General features: G+C 44.6%; 1 protein-coding gene and 1 long non-coding RNA gene across 10 annotated transcripts in view; one reads left to right on the forward strand and one right to left on the reverse strand.

Moving 5' to 3' along the window:
• The window catches only part of LOC144115242 (superkiller complex protein 2-like), a 121360-nt gene that overhangs the window by 35939 nt on the left and 62954 nt on the right, over nucleotides 1–22467 (reverse strand). For all 3 annotated transcript variants that reach the window (XR_013311312.1, XM_077649534.1, XM_077649533.1), the window contains exons 17-20: nucleotides 15793–16012; nucleotides 14678–14974; nucleotides 11048–11202; nucleotides 1588–1789 (exon numbers count right to left, since the gene is read on the reverse strand). Coding sequence is in view for 2 of the 3 variants with exons in the window: in XM_077649534.1 (XP_077505660.1) it covers nucleotides 1588–1789; nucleotides 11048–11202; nucleotides 14678–14974; nucleotides 15793–16012 (874 nt within the window). In the remaining variant the exon portion in view is untranslated. The remainder of the gene's footprint in view (nucleotides 1–1587; nucleotides 1790–11047; nucleotides 11203–14677; nucleotides 14975–15792; nucleotides 16013–22467) is intronic.
• The window catches only part of LOC144115243 (uncharacterized), a 36179-nt gene that overhangs the window by 8801 nt on the left and 4911 nt on the right, over nucleotides 1–22467 (forward strand). For 2 of the 7 annotated variants that reach the window (XR_013311314.1, XR_013311313.1), the window contains exon 3: nucleotides 21670–21857. The exons of 2 other annotated variants lie outside the window; for them this stretch is intronic. This is a non-coding gene — a long non-coding RNA (uncharacterized LOC144115243). Of the gene's footprint in view, nucleotides 1–5700; nucleotides 5805–13806; nucleotides 14648–21669; nucleotides 21858–22467 lie in introns of those variants that run through there. 3 more of the 7 variants (XR_013311317.1, XR_013311318.1, XR_013311316.1) reach the window with 3 other exon arrangements.

A 22467-nucleotide genomic window follows, 5' to 3' on the forward strand; every position in this document is an offset into this window, starting at 1 on the left:
GTGGAGTCTCTTGTCCTATGACGTCATCATGCTTGTACTTGCGAGATTGGCCTGTAGCAGCGATACCTGTATTTTGGTTCTTGCTATTTTCTACCTTACACGAGCTTTGTTTTCAGTAAGAGTGGCATTTTTGTGAACAGGAGCTGGTATTCTAATGATACAAGCCAACTTCAATTTCTCCTCAGTGTCCGCTTAACCGTATTTTCAATTCTCCATCAAAAACCATATAAAATAACGCCATTAATTTTCTTCACAATGAACTATTTTCAGAGCGGGGTTCCACTTCAACAAAATTTCTGTGTAAACGTGAACTTAACAATTTATCTGATATGTAAGGAACAAAACGCCGCCAATTTATTTATTTCCGTACATTTTCAAAGGTGCTTGCTTAGTGTGTTTAATATCTCATTTGGATTTATCAACGCCCGCCAAAGTCCGTATGCTCTTCAACATGTGACCTTCCAATTCCTGCCCATGCTGAAGTGCTCACCGCTGCTCGCTGCTCTAGAACAGAGGGGAAAGTGAAGGTAATGCGACATGTGCGCCACGGAGCGACGTAAACTGGTGGGCGTTGTAGCACCAAAGATGCGCGATGCTTGAAACGCAACACACGAAGACCAAAATTTGTTGAGCCACAGAGACAAAGGTAATCGCATTTTGTAAATTTTAAAAAGTGATATGGCTATTACTAAGACCCAGCTACAAATCTGTAATTGCACTGAGGGACCTAACTGCAATACAGCTGAACCTCATTATAATGAAACGGTTTATAATGAAATAATGGATATAATGAAGCAATGACGATTCCCCTTAGAAGCTCGGTCAACACCGGCTACAACGAAGCTACGGCTATGAAGCTACGAAGCTGAAGGGGCACGGTGATTACTTATAACAAGGTTCAACTGTAGTTAATAATAACATAGCCTTTAGAAATAGTTAACCAGCTTACTAGTTAACACGACTGACCTGTTTATTGATGTATGCCAACATTGGTATTGCAATGCCAGAGAACCCATTTTTTTATGCCTCAAAAAGCTTATTTCCAAATATTCTGGATCACCTTCGTAGAAACAGCCTGTATATACCTTCACAGTGTATGTTCAAGCCACCAAAATTTGGCAACATACTGAAATGCCAATGAACGAATGTCACTTTTCAGTTTAGCGGACTTTTGCAGAATCCCCACCAAAACCACCATTTTCCAAAGGAAATGAATTTTGAAATTTCAGTACACTGCAACTTTCAGTTCAGCACACATTTTGATGAGAAATAACATGATGCTTCTGAATCAAAATGCATCATTTCGGCAGATGTGCAGTAAATTTTGCCTGCACCGGCATAGTACCACCATGCAGATGAATTCTTACCCTTCCCGGCTCCAATGCTAATTTATAACAGCAAACAGTACAGCGGCAATCTGCATTGTGTGCTATATCTTTAATTTCCCATTCTGGAGGATTTCTGCACAGATAAAAACCAATAAAAACACATTTCCTTGCTCTGGGCTGCCACATGGAAACAATTCATGGCAAAGTGGGGTCCAGTTATCAGTTAGCATGCTACCTGCTAGGCTGCACTCACACTTACATGAGCTTCAAACAGGGGGCAAGTGAGGCATTTGCTTTTCAGCAGCTTTTCCTCAAGCTGCTGGCTGCGTTTCACCAAGTCCACAGTCTCCATGGCCGACAGGCGAAGGTCTTTGACCACATTAATGACTGGCAGACCACCAGGGTGAGCTTCCACTAGCTCAAGTAGCTCCTGGCCCAGGACATTCTGACACTGTGGTTGCCTGCATAGAATTTTCACATGAGCCTTGAATCGTTTCAAATAATAAGAAAAGCTACAAGGCATGGTGTAAAATATATAGGTGGGGACACAACATATGAAACACACTGGATGCCAGCAGCCAGATAAAGTCCCACTCATGCACCTCCAAATCAGGCCTGTGATCAAAGCGTCTTGTTGGCAAAGCAGTGAAATTTCGCTGGCAGAAACAAAAACATACATGAACTACCATATTGCCATAGAAACCGGATGCTACCACGCGACACTTGTTCCTTAGCCTTTGGCCAGCCAACTGCCGTTCAGTTCAATCACATGTGTCGTAAGCATACGTAGACGAACTCACTTATGAGTGGGCTCACCCGGGCTCACTCACGCTCATTTCAGATATGATCAGAGTCGTGAGTGTGTCCGGACTCACATTCAGATCATGATCTGAGTCGTGAGCCCGGGCTCATGTTCAGATCATGATCCGAGTCGTGAGTGAATCCGGACTCATGATCAGATCATGATCTGAGTCGTGAGTGAGCCCGGACTAACGTTCACATCATGATCTGAGTCGTGAATGAGTCCGAACTCATATTCAGATCGTGATCTGAGTCACGAGTCCGGGCTCACATTCAGATCATGATCCGAGTTTTGGCGAGTCCGGGGTCACATTCAGATCATTATCAGTTGTTGTCAGTCCGGTCGAGTTTCTTGTGCACTCAAATACTTAATCTTCTAATCCAGATAATGATGAAAAGCCATTTCATTGTTTCCTGATATGTAACTCTGTGTCTGTTGCACTTTAGGTCATAAGAACACGAGCTTGGTCTCAGTGGATATTACCTGTGTCTGGCGGTAACGCGCTTGCTGTAGTTCTTCTTTTGTTGTTTCTTAATTAGTTGCAAAACGCATGCAGCGGCCTCAGATCTTTGCATCCCCTGAGTGGCAGCTACATGCCTCTAGGCCTCTCAGGCAGGCCTCCCTATGGGCTAGCTGCAGTTAAGAGCTCATGGCATCACAGTGTTAGCATTTTTTTGCATTTTAACTTTAGGTATGTCATTAGGTCTGAACTTTACCCAGTCTGCTACCCATAGCACCATATTTTTGACCTTTAATTCTATCTTTTTTATGCATAAAATGTCCCGAAACATACTCCATCTGCACGCACAGTCAGAAGCCTAGAACTTATCTGAAAGAAAGGAATTCATACATGCAAATGTCGAAACTAAATGTGGATTTCTTTTTTGTTTAATTATTCAGTGCCATACCATAGTAATGGAAACGTGAAAAGTAGCTTTACATTTACAGTGTTGCACTAAATCGAGCAAACCCTGAGCCAAACTGAGAAAGACTGCATGAAGACAAGCACTGGAAAATATCTCTTGCAAACCATTTATTCGTTCACTTCTCCTGTTCCTCAATGACTGGCATATCTTTATATTTCCATGGTAGGGCACAAAGTGGCCAAATGAAGGAAAGCGATGATGTGAAAGGTGCAGGGTGGTCGATGGCAGGTTTTGTTTTCTGGTCAGGGATCGTTTGAATGTGCCAAGATTCGAGTAAGAGCCTTTTTTGGTAATTTGCTATGGTCCCGAGGATGATGCTTTCATCAAAGCTGGTTCTATGATCTTAGTCCTCAGATTATTCGGCTATCCGATTGTGCTCACTTGTGAAATAGCGACGTCGTTTCTGTGTTGCCGCATGGACAAGTAGCAGAATATTGAGCGCGCTCCAAATGAAAACGCTCTTTCACAGATGAAATGTTCACAGTCTTGTGTGAGAAGAAAATGGGGAGGTGCCTCTTTAGCTGTATGAAAGCAAAGTTGTTGAAAGTATACAGGAGAGAAGCCCACAAAGCTTTCCAGTGAATATCAATTTACTGAGTCCAGTGACATTCCACACACGTACCGTGCCTTGCGAAAGAGATCACAGCATTGTCGCGTGGAGCCCTCCTACACCATGCTGGCAGTGTCGCTGTCCATGTCACCCTGAGTGCGCCGTAGCGCCTTGTTTGTTACGCGTCCCCCAAACAGTGTGATTGACTGTTTTGCTAGAGGAAGACTGGAATAAACGTGTCTTTTGAAGCTAGAACATTACTTGGCTTGTGTGAAAACCGGGCCATAGCCAGAAAGCCGTGGCAGGCACGCGTGCGAGAAATTCGTGGCAGAGACGCCGCACGCGAGTGAAGTCATCAGCATTATTGTGACTTTCTCTTTTCGAGAAGGAGAAGACGATTTCCGCGATGAATGGAAACAGGTCTGGAGGTGCCCCTCCTCCTGCCTGGGGTACAAAACCCCCTCACTCAGATAACAAAAAAGACCAAGCTCTAGCAAAGCTCTCCAGAGGGTGTTGGCTCAAGATGGAAGCAGCTGAACTCGTCCGCCGCATGGGCGAGATACCACTGTCCCGCATGGCTTGATGTACATGTAAACAGTGCCGTGTTGCCTCCGCGAGATACACTAGGAAATACGATGCACCCTGTCGATTCATGAAACAGGACTAGAGATTACACAAAATGGAAAGTACTCACCACCGCGGTGATTCGGCCTTTAGTTCAATCGCTCGCGTCTACACCATCAGGCGGGACAGCAAAGCATGGCCGGAGGCAGCAGTTCATTGCCCGATTAAGTACGCGACCAACGCAGCGAAACGTGCGAAGTGAGCTGCTGCAGCGAAACAACGTTCACCTCCCGAGTCCCCGACAAAAACTCAGAGACAAGCAGTGCTCTCGCATTTACGCACCATAAGAATTGCTTAGGTGCCTGCATAATTTTGTGAACTAGGGAGCCTGTCTTCGCAGGCGAGCTTTGCCTCTCTCCTACCTACAGATGTGTGCAAGCTGCACCGCTTCACAAGTGCTTGTGTGTCCGTGTAGTGAACTAGTGAAGCTTGGACCCAAGGTGTTTGGTGTTCTGATCACACCCTAGAAGACACAATTTTTGCTCATCTCTATGAAGTGCGGATAAGAAAGAAAACAGCAGGAGGATGCAACCCTGAGAATGAGGCTAAAAAATGTGTCTCCGGATGGGATCCGCTAAGGGATAATAATGGAGAACAGTAGCAGAGGAGAAAAGCTGTGTAATAGGAAAATTAGCTTATAACGACTGTATATGGCAGTAACGTAAATAACAGTAACGTAGCAGTTCTAAAGTCCTTAGGGGAGGCTCTCGATGCTCTTGAGAGGGTCTCAAACGCAGAAACAGCCAGATATAAACGCTTGATAATAGGATTAATTCTGGAGAAAGGGTACCACAGCACAGAAACAAAAAAGGACAATAAAGGCAAAATTATTGCAGCACCAAAAGAAGTGTTTATGTTTCAAAAGTTACCCAAAATTGTTAGTGAATTATAGAGCACAAAACCACAAAAAGTACAAGTACAGGTGCCATAGTTGCCACATGTAAAGGTTCTTTCAGGCGCATAACATGGGCCGTTGGGTGTAAAGCAGATTCATCTGTCCAATGAGTGAGCTTTTAGGAGTCATAAGTCAAGGAGAGACTGGCTGAGTCATGAGTTGAAATGGGCAAGTGAGCCCGAATGAGTTGGGACTCGTGAGACAAAATGAATGAGCCCAGATGAGTCGTGAGTCGAAATGAGAGTCCACATGAGTCGTGAATTGAAATGAGTGAGCCCAGATGAGTCATGAATTGAAATGAGTGAGTCCAAATGAGTCGTAAGTTGAAATGAGTGAGTGAGCCTAGATGAGTCGCGAGTCTGAGTGAGATGTGAATCGCTGTGGTGAGTCTGAGTGAGCCCAAGTGAGATTTGATCATAAATGAGTTTGAGTTCATGAGTTCGAGTGGGCCCAAGCCTCTGTGAGTGTGAGTTTGAGTGAGCTGGTAGGTTGACAAAACTTTTTTGAGGGAGCCTGAGTGAGCACTCGTAATTTTGCCGAGGTATGGTCGTAAGCCTTTTTTTTTCTTATTTGAGGAACGCGGGCACTAAACCAGGTGCACATAAACAGATGCAAGGGACGAGGACAAACAAACAAGCCAACCATCAAGCGAAAGAACAAAACAGCAAGCGAATGCCAGGTGAGGGTTACTGCTTTGTCATCAAGGTGCCGGTTCTTACCCATGCAACAGGTTCAAATAATGCGCGAAAATGAGCCACCTGGCAAAGAGTCATCTAGTAGTGCCTAGAGGAACTAGGAAACTTTATCTGCCAATGGCATGGGTCACTGTGTTCCCACCTATATACCAGGTGTCTCAGCTAACTAGAGCCAAGGGCTAAAAAATAAACTATTAGAGACAGGCGAGTGAAACCAGTTGCATATTGGTGACAGCCATCTTGTACACCACGGGCATTTTTTTTTCGAAATTAATTAATAGTGTAATTAAGTTTAATTATCTAATTTAATAAATATCGACTTTAGACAACAAATTGCATTTGAAGAGTTGTAGAGGACCTTCAGAAACCACCATTCCATCATTTACGATAAGGAAACCCTCACGCGTATCTTTTTTCCCAGCTCCAAAGAAAGCCCGCGAAATACAAAATCAACCACGTGACTAACACACTTGCGAGCCAAGATTGTGCTGCTTTCAAATGTGGTTTGGGCAAATGAAATCACCTGAATCCTTGACCCAGCAGGCTCGCGCTAGCGGCAGGCCGATATGTTGGCGGTGGTCTCTCATCTGCGTCAGCCAGTGGCACACATGACGGTGCGAGTTGCCGCCGCCAACATATTGGCCTGCAGCAGGGCTGTCGAGTAAAGGATGCAGGTGATTTCGTTTGCTCAAACCACGCTTAAGAGCAGCACAATCTTGGAGCGCAAGTGTGTTAGTCACGTGGTTGATTTTGTATTTCGCGGCTTTCTTTGGAGCTGGGAAAAAAAGACGTGCATGAGAGTTTCCTTATCGTAAATGATGGAATGGGGGTTTCTGAAGGTCCTCAACAACTCTTCAAATGCAATTTGTTGTCTTAATTCGATATTTATTAATTTATATAACTAAACTTAATTAAACTATTAATGAATTCTGAAACAAAAAAAATGCCCGTGGTGCGCAAGATGGCTCTCGCCAATATGCAACTGGTTTCACTCGCCTGTCTCTAATAGTTTTTTTTTAACCCTTGGCTCTAGTTAGCTGGGACACCCGGCATATCGCGCTGCGCTACAAGGCGCTCCCTGTATTTCTCTAAAACGCAGCAATGCTGTTACTCCGATAACACCACTATGATGTGTTATGCTTATTTTTTCAGAATAAAGGCAACGTTAAGACCAGGTGTGTAGAAGCATTCATTGACACTTGCAGCAAACATCAAGCACCCATAATTAAAGAGCTTGAGGCACCAAAAAATGGACTTCCCTTGAATGTAACGTCACCCATGGAGAAGTACTGAATGCAACAAACACTTAAAATATATTTTAATTCAGCTCCAAAGAGTCCTTAGTGCTCTTTGTCATGAACGAGACCTATCGCTAGCACGATATTTGGTGACAAATAACCTTAAGAACGACAGCAGTTAATAATAGCAACATCAGAGCACAGTAATGTGATGTACTATGAACGGCGATGCACGACATCAGCCAGGTGCTGCATTGGTGGGGTGATTGGCAAATAAATGCTGTCGCTGATGCACCAGCCAGCACCAGCATCGGCGCCCGAAAGAAACCTTCATGTTGATGAGACAACGACCTGAACAGTTGCTCCTATCTATACCTCATCTGTATTATTTTTACTACATTTCACATGTTCACTCTTCGACAATCATCAGCGGTACAAGTAGGCCTAGCAAGTCTGCAGGATTCGTATATCTGCAATGTCTGCGATTGTGGAGAGCAAGTTCACAAGTTTTAGCAAATACAAATGGTCATCGAGCATAGTACTGACAACAGTGACCGGAAATAGATGATTGCTCACATCTCAGGACACACACACATCGATCGGAAAGCACCACTGCTAGGCGGTGTGATCCAGTCTGCGGACCAAAGCTGCAGGCGCCCGGCAGCAGTCATCAACGCCACTTGTAGAAGACAATTTGAGCCATTTTCATTATTGAAAATGGGCGCCGAACATACTTCTAGATAAAGTAACTTAAAGTCAAGTATTGGAAACATCGGAAAAAGCAGTTACAACGAGCGAGAAACGCAGGGCCTATGCGGTGCCAACAATCTCGCTGTGAAGCGTTTCCCAGGCTGACACTTGCACTCATCGGTGATCCATTCAGAGTTATCACACTGCGTAAACAAGTAAACATACAACCAGCGAAAAAGAAAAGGCACTGTTCACCATAGGACGAACGTAGCTCACATTGCATGCTGAACGGTCCCGCAGTTGCTGCCTGTGCACATGCAGCTATATAAACAAAAGTAGTACTAAGGTGAAGTCGACGTCATGAGCACATTCCTGGGGAAATTATGCACTCACGCGGTAAACACCAAATCCTGTAGAATTATCTTGAATTCATTTAGCGAATACACAGACTGTTGGCTAAACAAGCAGCTGAAAAAAAAGCGAGCAGCAGATATCGAAATCAGCAGCCACAGGACCCAGAGCAGTCTCACGGTGCGGCTGCGCAAGCAGAGCGAAGTGAAGACAGAGATGTTGGTAGGTACGGACAGTAAGGTAACATGGCGTTGTAATGTGACCAGGGGATTGGCCAACTGATGCTATGTCGGCTACTGGCCACTGACACAGACGTCCAGCAAGCATTGGTGTCAAAGTAGCGCGGCAAAGCAAAATACACAGCAGAAACCACGCCGGCATGAGCGGTATGCCAACTGAGATCGGCCCAAGCGAGCCGCTTGGTTTCAGAACCCTGTGTCATCCCTCGCTCACTCGGCTTTCCTCAGCATATCGCAGTATTGACCAAGTTTTCCGGCATTTCAAAAGGCGATGGTATGCATAGCATGTGTATGAGAGCAAATGACGCAGCAGACCGTGGGTCACTACTTTTGAGGCCCGTGTGATCAGGGTTGCTGCTCTTCCCTGGGTGTGACGTCATAGCACACACCAGCACTCAGAAACCAAAACCAAAATCAGTCAGTATAAATAACGCAATAATAAATTATTTACCGCACACATATGAATCGTGGCGCATGTATCCTACATCTTGGGGCAATACGAAATGTTTGCAAGAACGCGCCAACCAAAAAATGGTGTCTCCTTCCCTTTAACCACTGTCAAATGCTAAAATGTAGCCATCCTCATACTTCCAATCAAAAATAAAGGCAAACAAACTAATTACTGCATTTGCAAGGTTTTAACACACAAACTTCTTACAAAATAAAGCTGATGTCACGCATTCTAAGCACACAACAGAGACAAAACCATGCCAGCAGTATCCATGCCAGTGAATATTACTTTTTGCTTATGTGTATTACCAACCTAAGAGAATTCCCCCCATGTAAATCAAGAGATTTCTTTTCACAGGCTCATATTTAGTAATGCAAGTAAATTAACTTTATTTACTCCACGACACCTCAAGTGGGGGAAAAAAAACAAGGCACCAAAACAAAGGCTTGTTGTATCAAAAATAATTTTTTAGTCTGTTCAATAATAACACGAATACTCCAGCTAATTCATGGTGAGCAGACTGTGGAGTGTACCATTAGAAACACAAATAGCATAGAAGGGAAGTCAATAGAGAACAATTAAAGCAAGAAATTACCATGCCATGTAGGTTGGCCACTTTTAACAACCACTGCCATTGCATACATGTGATGCTAACTGAAGCCCAAGTATGTTTCAGGGCTCTCATGGCTAGATTCAGAAAAGTGTTGTAATCCACCATTTCACTGCTCTAAACCATGAAGGGGTTACTGCGACTACTTTAGAACAATGTAACATAACTTTATGCATGAAAAATGTTTATATATTTGGTCTAGAAATTTTACAAGCATCAAGTGCTGGCATACAGAGCTGTAATTACTAGGCGTCTGCGAATACTCCAAATTGCAAATACGAATACAAATTTGATATTCAGGTCACATTTAATTTGATAAATTGATATTCAAGAAATTCCAATTACTCGAAAATTCCCAAACATTCACCAGCGATCAAGTACCGTGCAGACTTTCACAAAAACGACTGTGATGAAAACACAATATCTGAACAAATTACCTGAAGATAGAGCTCAAAGTGCCAGAAAGACAATACAAATGCATCCTCTTCACTTTTCTTTAATGCTGTTTACGCGTGGACCGATCATTCGGATGCTGCTAGGCTTGGGCCTCATGCGAAATTCCGCAAGTGGGCTTTCCCACAGACAACTCATGATGGAAAAAAAAACAAGATGGCCGAACCGCCACTTCGAACAATCGCAACGCAAAAGCGCATTTCCTTTTTTTTTTTCCTTCCATAATTCGTTACAGACCTAAAGACCACAACCATGCCATTCATCATGTCCCCTTCACAACTGTCCTGGCGTGAGCTCCGCCATCTCGTTTTTGTCAACTATGATAAGCGGGAAAGCCCACTTGTGAAATTTTGCATCAGGTTCCGGAAGGGGCAAATTAGGTGTCCCAGCAGGGCAAGCGATTGCGTGAATATCGCACCTACTGCATGGTGCACTGTAACCCGCACACATGTTAAGTGCATGTAATGGCAGGCATAATGACGATCGGAGGGCCCCTGTCGCTATGCCAAAAAATAGCCCCACCACGTAGTTTTGGTCTCTGAGCTTTGCCGCTAGCCTACAGCGACGGCATCTGTAGGCCCACACTTTCGCTGGTCGTCCGAATCCAGCTGCAAGCCATTTTCTGACACCGACAGGGACTGGCACATCGCTGGTCATTTCTTTTTCTTTTTAAAAGCAGTCCCACTATTCCGTTACCGTTACACCAATTTGCATTCCCCTTGCTTGCGTCCACATTCGTAATTCAACCATTGATTTCCGGCCCCTAGAAGTTCAAATTAACAAGCTTTTACTGTGCACCATTTTTCTACTGTCTTCTTTCTTCCCTACTTTGCACTCAGAACAGATGACAGCTATATTAAGTCTGCTTAGCTTTTCCTGCTCACGACATTTGTTTATCCTGGGAAGTGTAAAGTAGCATTATCATGACTAATGTACTGGGTTATTTCCCTTAAATATTTAAATACAGCGTCCTCGGCAACATCTTTGCAATGAAGCAGCAGAGCAAAAAAACATGACTGCATCAATTAGGAGACAAAAAAAAAAAAAACAGCAAGCAAAGGTTTCAGGCAAGAGAACAGCACTGCATTATATTCAACTATGCTGCCATGCTATTGTGGCAATGTTTTAAGTTTTCATAATGCAGCTCTGTACCTCACACAAATAAAATGCACTAAAATCGAAGACTCCAACTCACGACATGCGTTTCGGATCAATCTTGACGCTTTTGGCATAAATGCAGAGGACACTATTGAACATAATGGTCATCTGCTGTACCGTCAAGGCTCCACTTGGAACAGCAATCTTTTTGGAGAGTGGCCAAGGCAGCGGGGTCTTGTTACTTGTCTGAGGCTGCAGGTAACATACACAGCAAATCATAAGAAGTCCTGCAAGGCTTTTGCACAGCTCATTAATGAAATAATGCATGACCAAGATCAGTGCAAAAAAACTTACAGAAATTAGCATATGCAAGGTAAAGTTATTCCATTTATAAAACTCAAAATACAAGCAGAAAGATGGATAATATATTTAGCTAGCTCATTTCAATCACCCAGTTGCAACACTGGCTGCAAGCCAATCAGTGCAATGCCTCTCATATAAGTAGTGGAAGTTTGCACGTCATGGCAGCCCTACCATGGAAAGCTGCATCGCATGTTAAAGCCATGCTTATTGATGGCTTCATTTTTTTCCTATATTCACATCTGCAGGCAGTGTGGGCAGGTGTAGTCTCTCCCCAACTGCTGCTCAAATGGGGCAGAAGTAGGGTTGCAAATTTTTTACCTTTGCTCCACCTTTTCTTCCATACATCATTACCTCCATTGTGTACCCACCGGCTGGTTTTCCTTGTTCTGCTCGAGCTATCTCCATATAAACAAGTGCTCACCACTGAGAGTTTGAAGCAAAGTGCTAGATGGCTTCCCCATACTCATCTATCATCATTTTCATTTGATTAAGTATTAAGTTTAATGCAAACGCATAACTAATCCCACTACAAGAAAAGTCGGCAATATGTGTTAGTGTATTAATGTGTGCACTCGCAAATGGCACAGAAAATCCCAGAGGTGGCAAGAAAAATAGAGTGACGTCATCAAGCGGTCGTATGACGCACACGGCAAGCTGAGCATCGCCACTTCAGACAATCCTATACATGTTGTTCGGCTATATATACTCGCCACTGGTCGACCTCTATGTGGTGCCAGTTTTTCCGACAAGATTCATACCAAAATTATGATGCAACCGTTTGTCATACAGCGCTCCGCACTGCATATAGCTTACATGTGAAGTCAAGTTGGAGGCTAGCTTGCGCCAGGGATTTGAACCGACGACATACGCACCTTAATTGTATGCCTCCCCAGAATCTTTACCTTTTCCCTTGAGGCGTGGCTGAGGTCTCCACCAAGATGCGAGACAGTTATTGCGCCATTTCCTTTCCTCAAAAACCAATTTTTGTATCAAAATTGTGAAGCAACCGTTCCTCATACAGTGTTCCAGGTGGTGTTACAGGCACACGTGTGTGTGTGTGTGTGTGTGTGTGTGTGTGTGTGTGTGTGTGTGTGTGTGTGTGTGTGTGTGTGTGTGTGTGTGTGTGTGTGTGTGTGTGTGTGTGTGTGTGTGTGTGTGTGTGTGTGTGTGTGTGTGTGTGTGTGTGTGTGTGTGTGTGTGTGTGTGTGTGTGTGTGTGTGTGTGTGTGTGTGTGTGTGTGTGTGTGTGTGTGTGTGTGTGTGTGTGTGTGTGTGTGTGTGTGTGTGTGTGTGTGTGTGTGTGTGTGTGTGTGTGTGTGTGTGTGTGTGTGTGTGTGTGTGTGTGTGTGTGTGTGTGTGTGTGTGTGTGTGTGTGTGTGTGTGTGTGTGTGTGTGTGTGTGTGTGTGTGTGTGTGTGTGTGTGTGTGTGTGTGTGTGTGTGTGTGTGTGTGTGTGTGTGTGTGTGTGTGTGTGTGTGTGTGTGTGTGTGTGTGTGTGTGTGTGTGTGTGTGTGTGTGTGTGTGTGTGTGTGTGTGTGTGTGTGTGTGTGTGTGTGTGTGTGTGTGTGTGTGTGTGTGTGTGTGTGTGTGTGTGTGTGTGTGTGTGTGTGTGTGTGTGTGTGTGTGTGTGTGTGTGTGTGTGTGTGTGTGTGTGTGTGTGTGTGTGTGTGTGTGTGTGTGTGTGTGTGTGTGTGTGTGTGTGTGTGTGTGTGTGTGTGTGTGTGTGTGTGTGTGTGTGTGTGTGTGTGTGTGTGTGTGTGTGTGTGTGTGTGTGTGTGTGTGTGTGTGTGTGTGTGTGTGTGTGTGTGTGTGTGTGTGTGTGTGTGTGTGTGTGTGTGTGTGTGTGTGTGTGTGTGTGTGTGTGTGTGTGTGTGTGTGTGTGTGTGTGTCCATGCACCCATGAACAGTAATGCTTTCACATTACCACATTCCCACAGGTAAGCAGTCTTAAGTGTCTCTGCCAAGTGTTTTTGGTTTGTTTTGCAGCCCAAAGAAAAGCTGTAGAAGTCAGACATAATTCACCATTATTCCTTCCCCACAGCGGGGCTTCCTTCTCGGAGCAAGGCTCCATTTAACCCCCGCCAATGAATGGTTTGCCCATGACGACTAGTCCTATTGTCCAAGCGTTGGCTAAACACACTGAGGCTCCCCCCTGAGCACTTGTTCACTTTCCTTTGTTTTCTGTAGTCAAGTGCAAAGGAGTTAGATGAAATCTGGACACCCAACCAATCCCCAAGGAAGCATCCAATGGCAAATCTGCCGCTTCACGTCCACTGCCAAATGATGCCACATGTTGATGCTTTGTTGTTGTTTTATTGGGTTTTATGGCGTATAAGTGGCTAAGGCTACTGCACGTCAAACGCGAGCTTAGAGATATATGTTACTGTTATGCTATGGACTACTAGTTTTCAAAATGTTAGTCTGTTTATGACATGCCCTCCTTTTAGGAATCTAACAACCCATGACAAGTCTACAACTGTATTTCCTCCTTACAGCAAGTTGAGAAACAGGACCAAGAGAAAGAGGAATGACTCATAGCAGGGAAGGAAAGGAACAAGAACAGCTGTGCCACAACCACCCCTCTGCCATTCCCGCACCAACTGCAAGACCCAAATGGGCCAGGTCCAAATAGATCATACCACCACAGACAGCACATTCTTGATAGTAGTCACCCTCACTAAGATGAGCAACCGTCAGTTGCGTTAGTGTGCAAGCATGTGACATCTCATTGAAACCCCACTCTCTCTATCACCCCCTTTTCTCAGCCACACCATTGCTCTGTCAGAGCTCCTTACCATGAAACAGCAGCAGTTTGCAGCTTCTGTGTTTGTATCATCCATATTAGAAGCATGTTTGAAAGACCTGAAATTCTATACATTGTGTGCGTTACATGAATTCAGTCTAACTATTTTATGCATTCATATCATAACGAACTTCATTCCAGCCACGATAGCACCACTGAAACTCTATTGTATTTCTATTTGAAGTGCATATCATAAAATATTAGTACTGAAGAGTGGTTTATTGTAACGCTGAAAGGGCTGGCGGCGTAACCATGGCACAAACTGACCCAGCAGTGGCGGCACCAGTACGGACTTCCAGAGCAAGCTCGAGCTCTCAAATGCATGCGGCAGCCGGTCGCCGAGGCCGGCCAAACCTCTTCATCGTCGTTGGCGTTGGCGCACTGTCATCTTCTTCGTTGCAGCACATTCATTTATCAGCATTTCTATGTGCTGCATGTCAGTTTAGCATGTCATTTTCAATAAAAAACAACAAAATCAGCCTTCAATAAAAGCCCATTTTAATCATCATAAGGAAAGAGTTAAACTAAAATCAGAGGAACAGATACCATCTCCAGATACATACCTTGGGATCAGCTAGCACCCATAATGTCAGCCTCTTCTCACGAGGTGCCAGGGAGCCCAGTGCCCCAAGCAGGTTGTGCCCCTCTGGGCACCGCACAAGCAGCAAGCGCCCTGGAGAGAGGCACCGCGTGGCCTGAGGTTGTGCCAGCACATGCTCCCAGGTAGCGACACGCGCAGCAGCTTCCTCCTCTAGAAGCTCTAGACACAGGTCCTGGCACGAGGGGCACTCAACAGGTGCCAAAGAGCTTAGCTCTGCCTCCAGGGATGCGCATCGCCCAGCCATGCTCACGCTCTGACTCTGCACACATAAGCCCACCACAGAGCACAGTTGCAGAAGACATGTGACAACAGTCCCGGTTCCACACACAGCCGCTGGTATAGACTCATCACAGCTGCCTGGAATTAGCAAAAATCACATTCGCACACCATTTGCTAATGACTCTGGTGGCCTAACGATGCACCATGTACCCAAACCAAATCCCAAGCCAAATGATGGACAACTGCGCAAACTCAAATATCCTGTCACGAGGCAGTGTGTGGTGTGGGACACAATGACAATTCAGAAAGGAAAGGAATTGAAAGCCCAACATGTTCATGCCATTCCATTACTGGAAACTGACAGGCTACTGCAATGCTATGACAAAAGATAAGAACGCTATTTCACCCACAGCTTGGCAAGAGCCGGCACTCTTGTCACACACTGCTGCTGTGCCACATCTATGTGCAAAACAAGTTTACTCAGCTCTCCTGAGCACTAACCATTCTACTTTCAGCACCAAAAGCTACAAATTCATGAAAACTCATTAACTCGCACAATCACACAGAAGCCCGAGTTGGCAATGGTCTGCTGGTTCAAATTTTTTGCAAAACCTACCTAAACTCATCTAAAAATGGCAAATGCCATGGTTCTTTTTTTCATATTTTCAGGCAAATATACTCACACCTGTCAGAATAGAACCCGTTTACTATAAACAGACAACAGAAAAGGTACTGCAATAGTGCCAGGTTGTTTTAACAGCTGAAAAAACAAAAGAAACAGTACTTCCTCGGTTTGGTCCGAATAAAAAAAAGCTATGAAATGAGCAGTTCTGAAAGCTTCTGCCATCCAAAACACACCTGGTTAGAGTTCTCACGGAATGAGTCTTTCATCATGTCCTCCACACGCTTGTTTGCTTGGGCCTTGAGGTTAAGAATCATGGAATAGGTAACACGGAACCGCGACTGCAGTTCTGTTGGTCGACCCAGCATCATGGTCTGCAGCTGCGTTGACTCTGGCACATCCCCTTTGCACAACAGCAACACTGTGCCCGTCTCATCCTTGCCACGACGCCCAGCCCTGCAGAGATACTTTGCACATCAACTGAGGTTTCCCGTTTTAAAAACAGGCAATGCTTCTTTTTTCGCCACCAAAAATTGCTGGTGTGATAGGTTTTCACACAGAAGTGCAAACAGGCACTGTGTTCTTACCTTCATTTCCATAACCACTGGAACAGGCTTTTAATGAAACATTTGGGGCAGCTACCATTCGAATTCACACTGCTTTTTCCACCCACATAAGACAGCTTTTAGAATTTGTGCTATCTAGCGGAAATATAGGTTCTCTGATGGTAAGTAGAACCAAGCCATTCTTTTCACACTTTCTGCTCTGTAGACATTACAATGACCCAGCACAGTGAATACAAAGCTTTTGAATTTCATTTTCCACACACACTAACATAATAACTGGAACCCAGTCACCATGACTGATTAAATTCCAACTCCACACTTCGTGTAAATCAACAAAGAAGGAATCCAATAGCTGACGTTGTTACCAGAAGTGCACTCTCATTACCTGCAACCACTGGACTCATTAGCAATGATGCACCATCATCACTATAGTGAGTACAAATTGCCCATAGAATTTATCCACAGAGCTGAAATCTTAACTGCTACTTTGGCGACATATAATATGCTCTGCAATACAAACATGCAATCAACAGTGCACATAGTGCGCTTGCTCAAAAATCAGTGTGCACAGAAAACATGGAGCTGATGATTATGGATTTTTATGGCGCAAGAGCATCTATGGCCAAAGAGCACCATGACACAAGCTATTTTCAATTTCTCAAGGTGGGGTCAAAGACCCACTTTCCAAGCACTTCACCCCTTACTAACCGAGCACCAGGCCAGGAGAAAACTTGTACCCACTGTATCACCGGTGGGTACCCGGCGGCACTGGGGATCGAACCCTGCACTCCCGCATGCAAGGCGGATGCTCAACCACTCGGCCACTGCTGCGGTAGAAAACATGGAGCTGGCAAACACTATATAGTAAATAAAAAGGCATATGGCCCACCTCCATGACATGCTGGTGCATCATAAATAATAGTAAAAGCTAGTTAATTCGAACTCGAAGGGGACTGGAAAATTGTTCGAATTAAGCGAAGTTCGAATTATCGAATGGGCGCTAGAATGAGCGGTTATAGCACCCCACCGCGCGGGCAGAACCTGAAGCAGTCGAATCTAGACTCGTTATCGCAAGCTAGGCGCTACTACACGTTTGTGGCGGGCATATTCTGAGAATTAAATTCATCTGGTCCTAGTGGCAAATGAAACAAATTGATTGGCCAGTTATGCGCCAGAAACAAGTACTGGAATGCATTCACGTGAGCAGCTAGCTTTAGTGCTGGAATATAGGAAGCTATTTATGCTCCAAAACATGTTTATTTGCGGGGAAGGGGTGTCAAAATTAAAAGTAATCGGTGAAGTGCATTTTCTTGCGTTTCTTCTGCCGAGACTCCATCAGCATCATCTAAGCGCGCACTATATACAACCATTGATCAGTCATCGCGGCGGCTAAAGAAAAAGGAAGCGCGAGAAAAAAAAATACAATGAAGCAAGTGCTCATTAAGCAGGAAAAAGAAGGCAATAAATAAAACTATGCGAAGAGACAAACAGATTAGAGACCGAAGTCCACCGATGCGGACAGAAACAAATTCACTTTCTGTGAAACTGAGAGAGGGCTCGTTATGCGGCAAAAGTAATTTGGACGGTTTCAGTTATTTCTTTGCTAAGGCAGCCACTATTCGTGATCACTGAGCAGCTCTCAAAGACTGGCAGGCAGCCGCAATCCCTGCAGTGACACCATTAAGGCGTCCGCCACGGTACCTTTGAATCACTCTTTCCACATCGCTTGAGTACCGGTACAAAGTGGAAACGGGGAAGTTTTCTGCATATATGTATCATGTGAACATAACAGCTGTTATTTTATTGGTGAATATGTCCCATCTGAGAATGTACGTCCAAGCCCGAAATGAATGCTGTATTAAACGCGGAAGTTTGTTGCGTTGTTAACTGCATCAAAATTAGCATTTTATGATTCTAAAATTGCATTTATTTCGCTTGTGGTTACGTTAACGTTAAACTTAAATTTGAAAAACAGTCATTTCTAAGATTATAGGCCGGAGCGACATGGAACTCAATTATAAGGTCTGCATTAATTAATTAGTAGTGAAAAACAAAGCTTCGAGAAGCGAGCATTAGAAGAGCCAGTAACAGTATGGGTTGATCATTATAATTAATGGCGCAACCTATTTAAGTGAACTTGAGCAAAGAATAAGCACTGACACCATGGGTAGAAAACTGCGCACTATAAGGCGATTTGCATGAATGCATGAATGGCCTTCATTAAATAGTGGGCGTCGTACTCCCATGCAGCTGATGCTACATCCGACCGTGCCATCAGTCATGAAATGTACAACAATGAAAGGGTAGCTGTAAAATCTCCTTGTAGCGTTATAAGAACGCCTTGAGCGCATGATATTTTAACAGCATTATAAAATTTTCACAAATAAAACTACAGTCAGAACGGTGGTGAATTATTGCATAGGAAAAAGCTCAAGGATCCGGTGCCGTTGTGAACCTCAACAAGTGAGCGAAACAGTAAAAGGCACTTGCGGACTCATCGTTCAAGCGCTATCCTATTTAGTCTGGAGTTAATTTTTGGGCATTGTTCCTCTTCAAGACAAAATAAATAGAGCTAATTGCGGCATCGAGACAGCGATATATTGGTTTCACATAACGCAACGCAAAGATTAAGCTGCTTAGTTGTTTGTAAGCAAAAAAAAATCAATTCTTCCAGTAACAGAAAGGAGCGCCGGGCAAATTTTCAAAGTAGCAGCTGCCATCCCTTGCCTCCCATTGGCACCGTCAATGAAACACCGCCACTGATTTCCCTTTGAAAGGTTAAAAATCCCTTCGTTTTTTGCATCTTCATTGGCAGCCAAGCGGTGATGCATTAAAAAAATGGGATACTTATCACTGTGATAACGCCATAAAAAACAGCGCAACTGTCCTGTCGGCCCCTCGCAGCCATGCAGCGCGCGTACCGACGACGCGCCGTTTCTGCTCCAGGAGTCTATGCCAGCGTCGCACCGCGGCAACCGCTTTTAAATCCTCACAGGGAGCGCGCCACTATTGCCACTACAAAACCTTCTAGAACCCTGTAACCACGTGATTGCGACCCAGCGACTGCAGGACAAGGAAAGCCTGGAACGGCTCGCGCCTAAGCAGCATCTGAGCGGGCGAGTGCTCCGGCAGCGAAAACCTGCTACAGCATGCACCAAAACACGGGCTCCGTGAGCCTCGTGCACCCGGCTTTTTTTTTTCCATTGTTTTACATCTCTGGTAAATTTGGAGCATGGTTTACTTGCTATGGGTCAACTTCTATCTACGAGGAGCGGTGTCAGCCAGTGGCTCCTAGATCGAATTAACCGTAGCGGATGCTGATTTGTTCAAATTAACGCGAGTTTTCCCCCATTGGAATACACAGGGCTGTGCCGGGACCCGGGCGTCAGTTCGAACTAACCGTAAGTTCGAATTAACCGAGTTCGAATTAACGAGCTTTTACTTAGTAGGTAATGTAACAGTACTAGCTACATTTTGGAAGGAGCAAAGAAAAGAATACGAGCATGCGATCTCAAAGAATCTATTGTGCAGCCAGCCAGCGAGGCACTCTTGGAGCCAGGAGGCAAGAAAAAAAATTACAAAAATAGTCCCTATTGAAAAGAAATAAAAATACGGCAAAAAAAAACAGACCGAAGCTATTTTCCTGATGTCATGCCCTCTCTCGAATGCTTTCGGTCATGCATAGTTCAATAAATACTCTTTTTGCAAGCTTCACCTTGCTGAAAGGCCATTCATCCACTGTTTTAAAGTACCGATATTTGAACACACCTGGCATGCTCAACTTCTTTTTTGGAGCATTTTCTGAGACAACAAACTTCTGATAAGAAGAAAAAACTTTCATGACTCCTTCAAGTTTGTCTCAAAAGCATAAGCATCCAGAAACGTCCAACTGCTGACCAAGTACATAAACACAAATTAATTTGCAAAAAAAAATGCAAACTCTTTAAGTGAACACCCACTTAATTGTTGACCCTAGAACTGTGCTCCATATGCCAGGTCAACTGATGCAAAGCCATGAGTGTCAACAACACATTGTCAAAAACAGCATAGATTATACCTGTGAATGCACTCCAGTGCATGTGGTTATTGTCAATTAATTGGTTTACGGATTTTTATGTGCCATAGCAGTACTGCAGGCTGTGAGGCATACCATAGCAGAGGGCACCAGATTAATTTTGACCACTTGGGGTCCTTGTACAAACACCAATATGTATCTCAATATACAGGTGCTTTTGCACTTCACTTCCCTTAAAATACAGCCACTGTATCAGAGATCAAACTCGCAAACTAACGCTCAGCAGCCAAATGCCACTGAGCCACTGTGGAGAGTAAAGTATCACTGACACATTTCTGCTCAGTCCAGAGTACCGTGATGTGGCACAAAGTATGGCACAGCAGTAACATTTGGCTTATTCCAACTACAGGAAAAAGCAAATAATACTAGGCTTGTGTGAATAGTTGTTTTTTGCTTTGAAGCAATAATTATTTTCTTCCAATAATTTTCTTGAAAGAATTTCAACACGATCATTTTTAATACTTCTGGCACACAAAATTGTAAACTGTGAGGAGTAACGTCCCAAAGTGACACATGGGCTATGTGGGATGCCGTAGTAAAGGGCTCTGGATTTATTCAGAACACCTGGGGTTCCTTAACGTGCACCGACACCACACAGTACACAGGACTCTTTGTATTTCACCTACATCGAAATAACCCGCCACAGCTGACATCAGACCTGCGATCTTGAGACCAGCAGCTAAACTCCAAAGCCACTGAGTCACCGCAGTGGGTACTTCTGGCACACAAGGAAGGTTTAAAGGCCCAATAGGCATTTTAAAATCGTATTTTTGTAACACGCAAAGCCATTACATCAAAAAAAGGAAGAGTGTATTAAAGCTTTGTCGCATTCATTGAAGCTATGTAAAAAAAAATTAAAATGAATATTGGTTCTTGAAGAAAGGAAATGGCCCAGTAACAGTCTCACCTATCTCGGTGGACACCCGAGTCACTGGACACCCCCCTCCCCTAACCACACCAGGGATAAAGGAGGAAGTGAAAGAAGAAAGGAAAAAAGGGGTGCTGTTGTGGAGGGCTCTGGAATAATTTCGACCTCCTGGAAATCTTTAACCTGCACTGACATCACACAGCACACAGGCGCCTTCGACACGGTCAATCAGGTTCAAACCCTGGTACTCCAGCTCAGTAGCCGAGCGCCCTAACCACTCAGCCACCGCGGCAGGTATGAAGCTGTGTCAACTGTTACTTTTAAGTGGTGACTCCATGGATACCTGCGAGCCGTACATGCCGCACGTCTGTAAGCCCAGCACTACCCCATGTCAGGTGTAAGGAAGGAGTAACCATCTAGGTGCCTTCTGCTGGCTCCCTCTCGTGCTCATGCTGGCGCACTTAATTAGCAAATTTCACGAGGAGAGCAGTGGCTGTGGCAGCTGCAGTCAACTTAAACTCATCCTGTGGAAGTCAAGGAAGCCGCACCTCCCCTGAATGGTGTACACCGTCACTGTGCCGGTCCCGGCGCATGCGTTGTGCAGGTAGTGCAGGCATCAACACCTGGCAGACACAGATCTGGGCAACCCGCTCATGCCTGATCACATCTGCTGCCGTGAGCATGCGCAGACCGGCTCCGGAACACACATGCAGGCGCATGGCACGTACACCTAAGAAGTATCCATGGAGTCTGAGCTTTGACTGCACGTGCCTAACGGTGCCATCCCACAAGGTTAGTTGAACCGAAACCACACGGAGCAAATGTTCTAGAAAGGCTACCCGCTTGAGATGAATACCATAATTACTCACGTAATGAACCTACTTTTTTTAAAGAAAAGTTGATAACAGTTTGGGGGGGTGGAGTCGTTACGTGGGGAAAAAAATTTGCAACATTACTTTTGTGATAGCTTAAATTTCATATACATCCACCAGCTGGCCAACCCACCCATTTGTTTGTTTGTCCATCAGACCATCCATCATCAACAAAAGAATGAGGTCAGCCACATTAGTGTTGCTAGTGTTCAGCATTCTTTGCTTTGAAAGGTGTTTGCTGCATCACGGTGTGATCCGTCAATTTTGTGATAGTTGACGACGCCGGCCAATCGCAGCAAGATGATAAAGTTAACATGCTGAACACCGGCCCTCAAGGTCAGATGCGCGTTTTTATGAGAGGTGAAAAAAACTCACAGGACTGTTAATGAGTGTGTAATGTAAATGCTTAAGCATTAGCTGTGGTGTGAAAGGGGTTAGATATTTTCGCTCCTGATCTCGAGCTTGCCAAATCACTCGGGTGGTCTGAATGTCCTGCTTCCATACCTTTAGGGTGGCTGCAGCAGAATTTG

Source organism: Amblyomma americanum, chromosome 1 (genome assembly GCF_052857255.1).
Source record: "Amblyomma americanum isolate KBUSLIRL-KWMA chromosome 1, ASM5285725v1, whole genome shotgun sequence".
Classification (NCBI taxonomy): domain Eukaryota; kingdom Metazoa; phylum Arthropoda; class Arachnida; order Ixodida; family Ixodidae; genus Amblyomma; species Amblyomma americanum.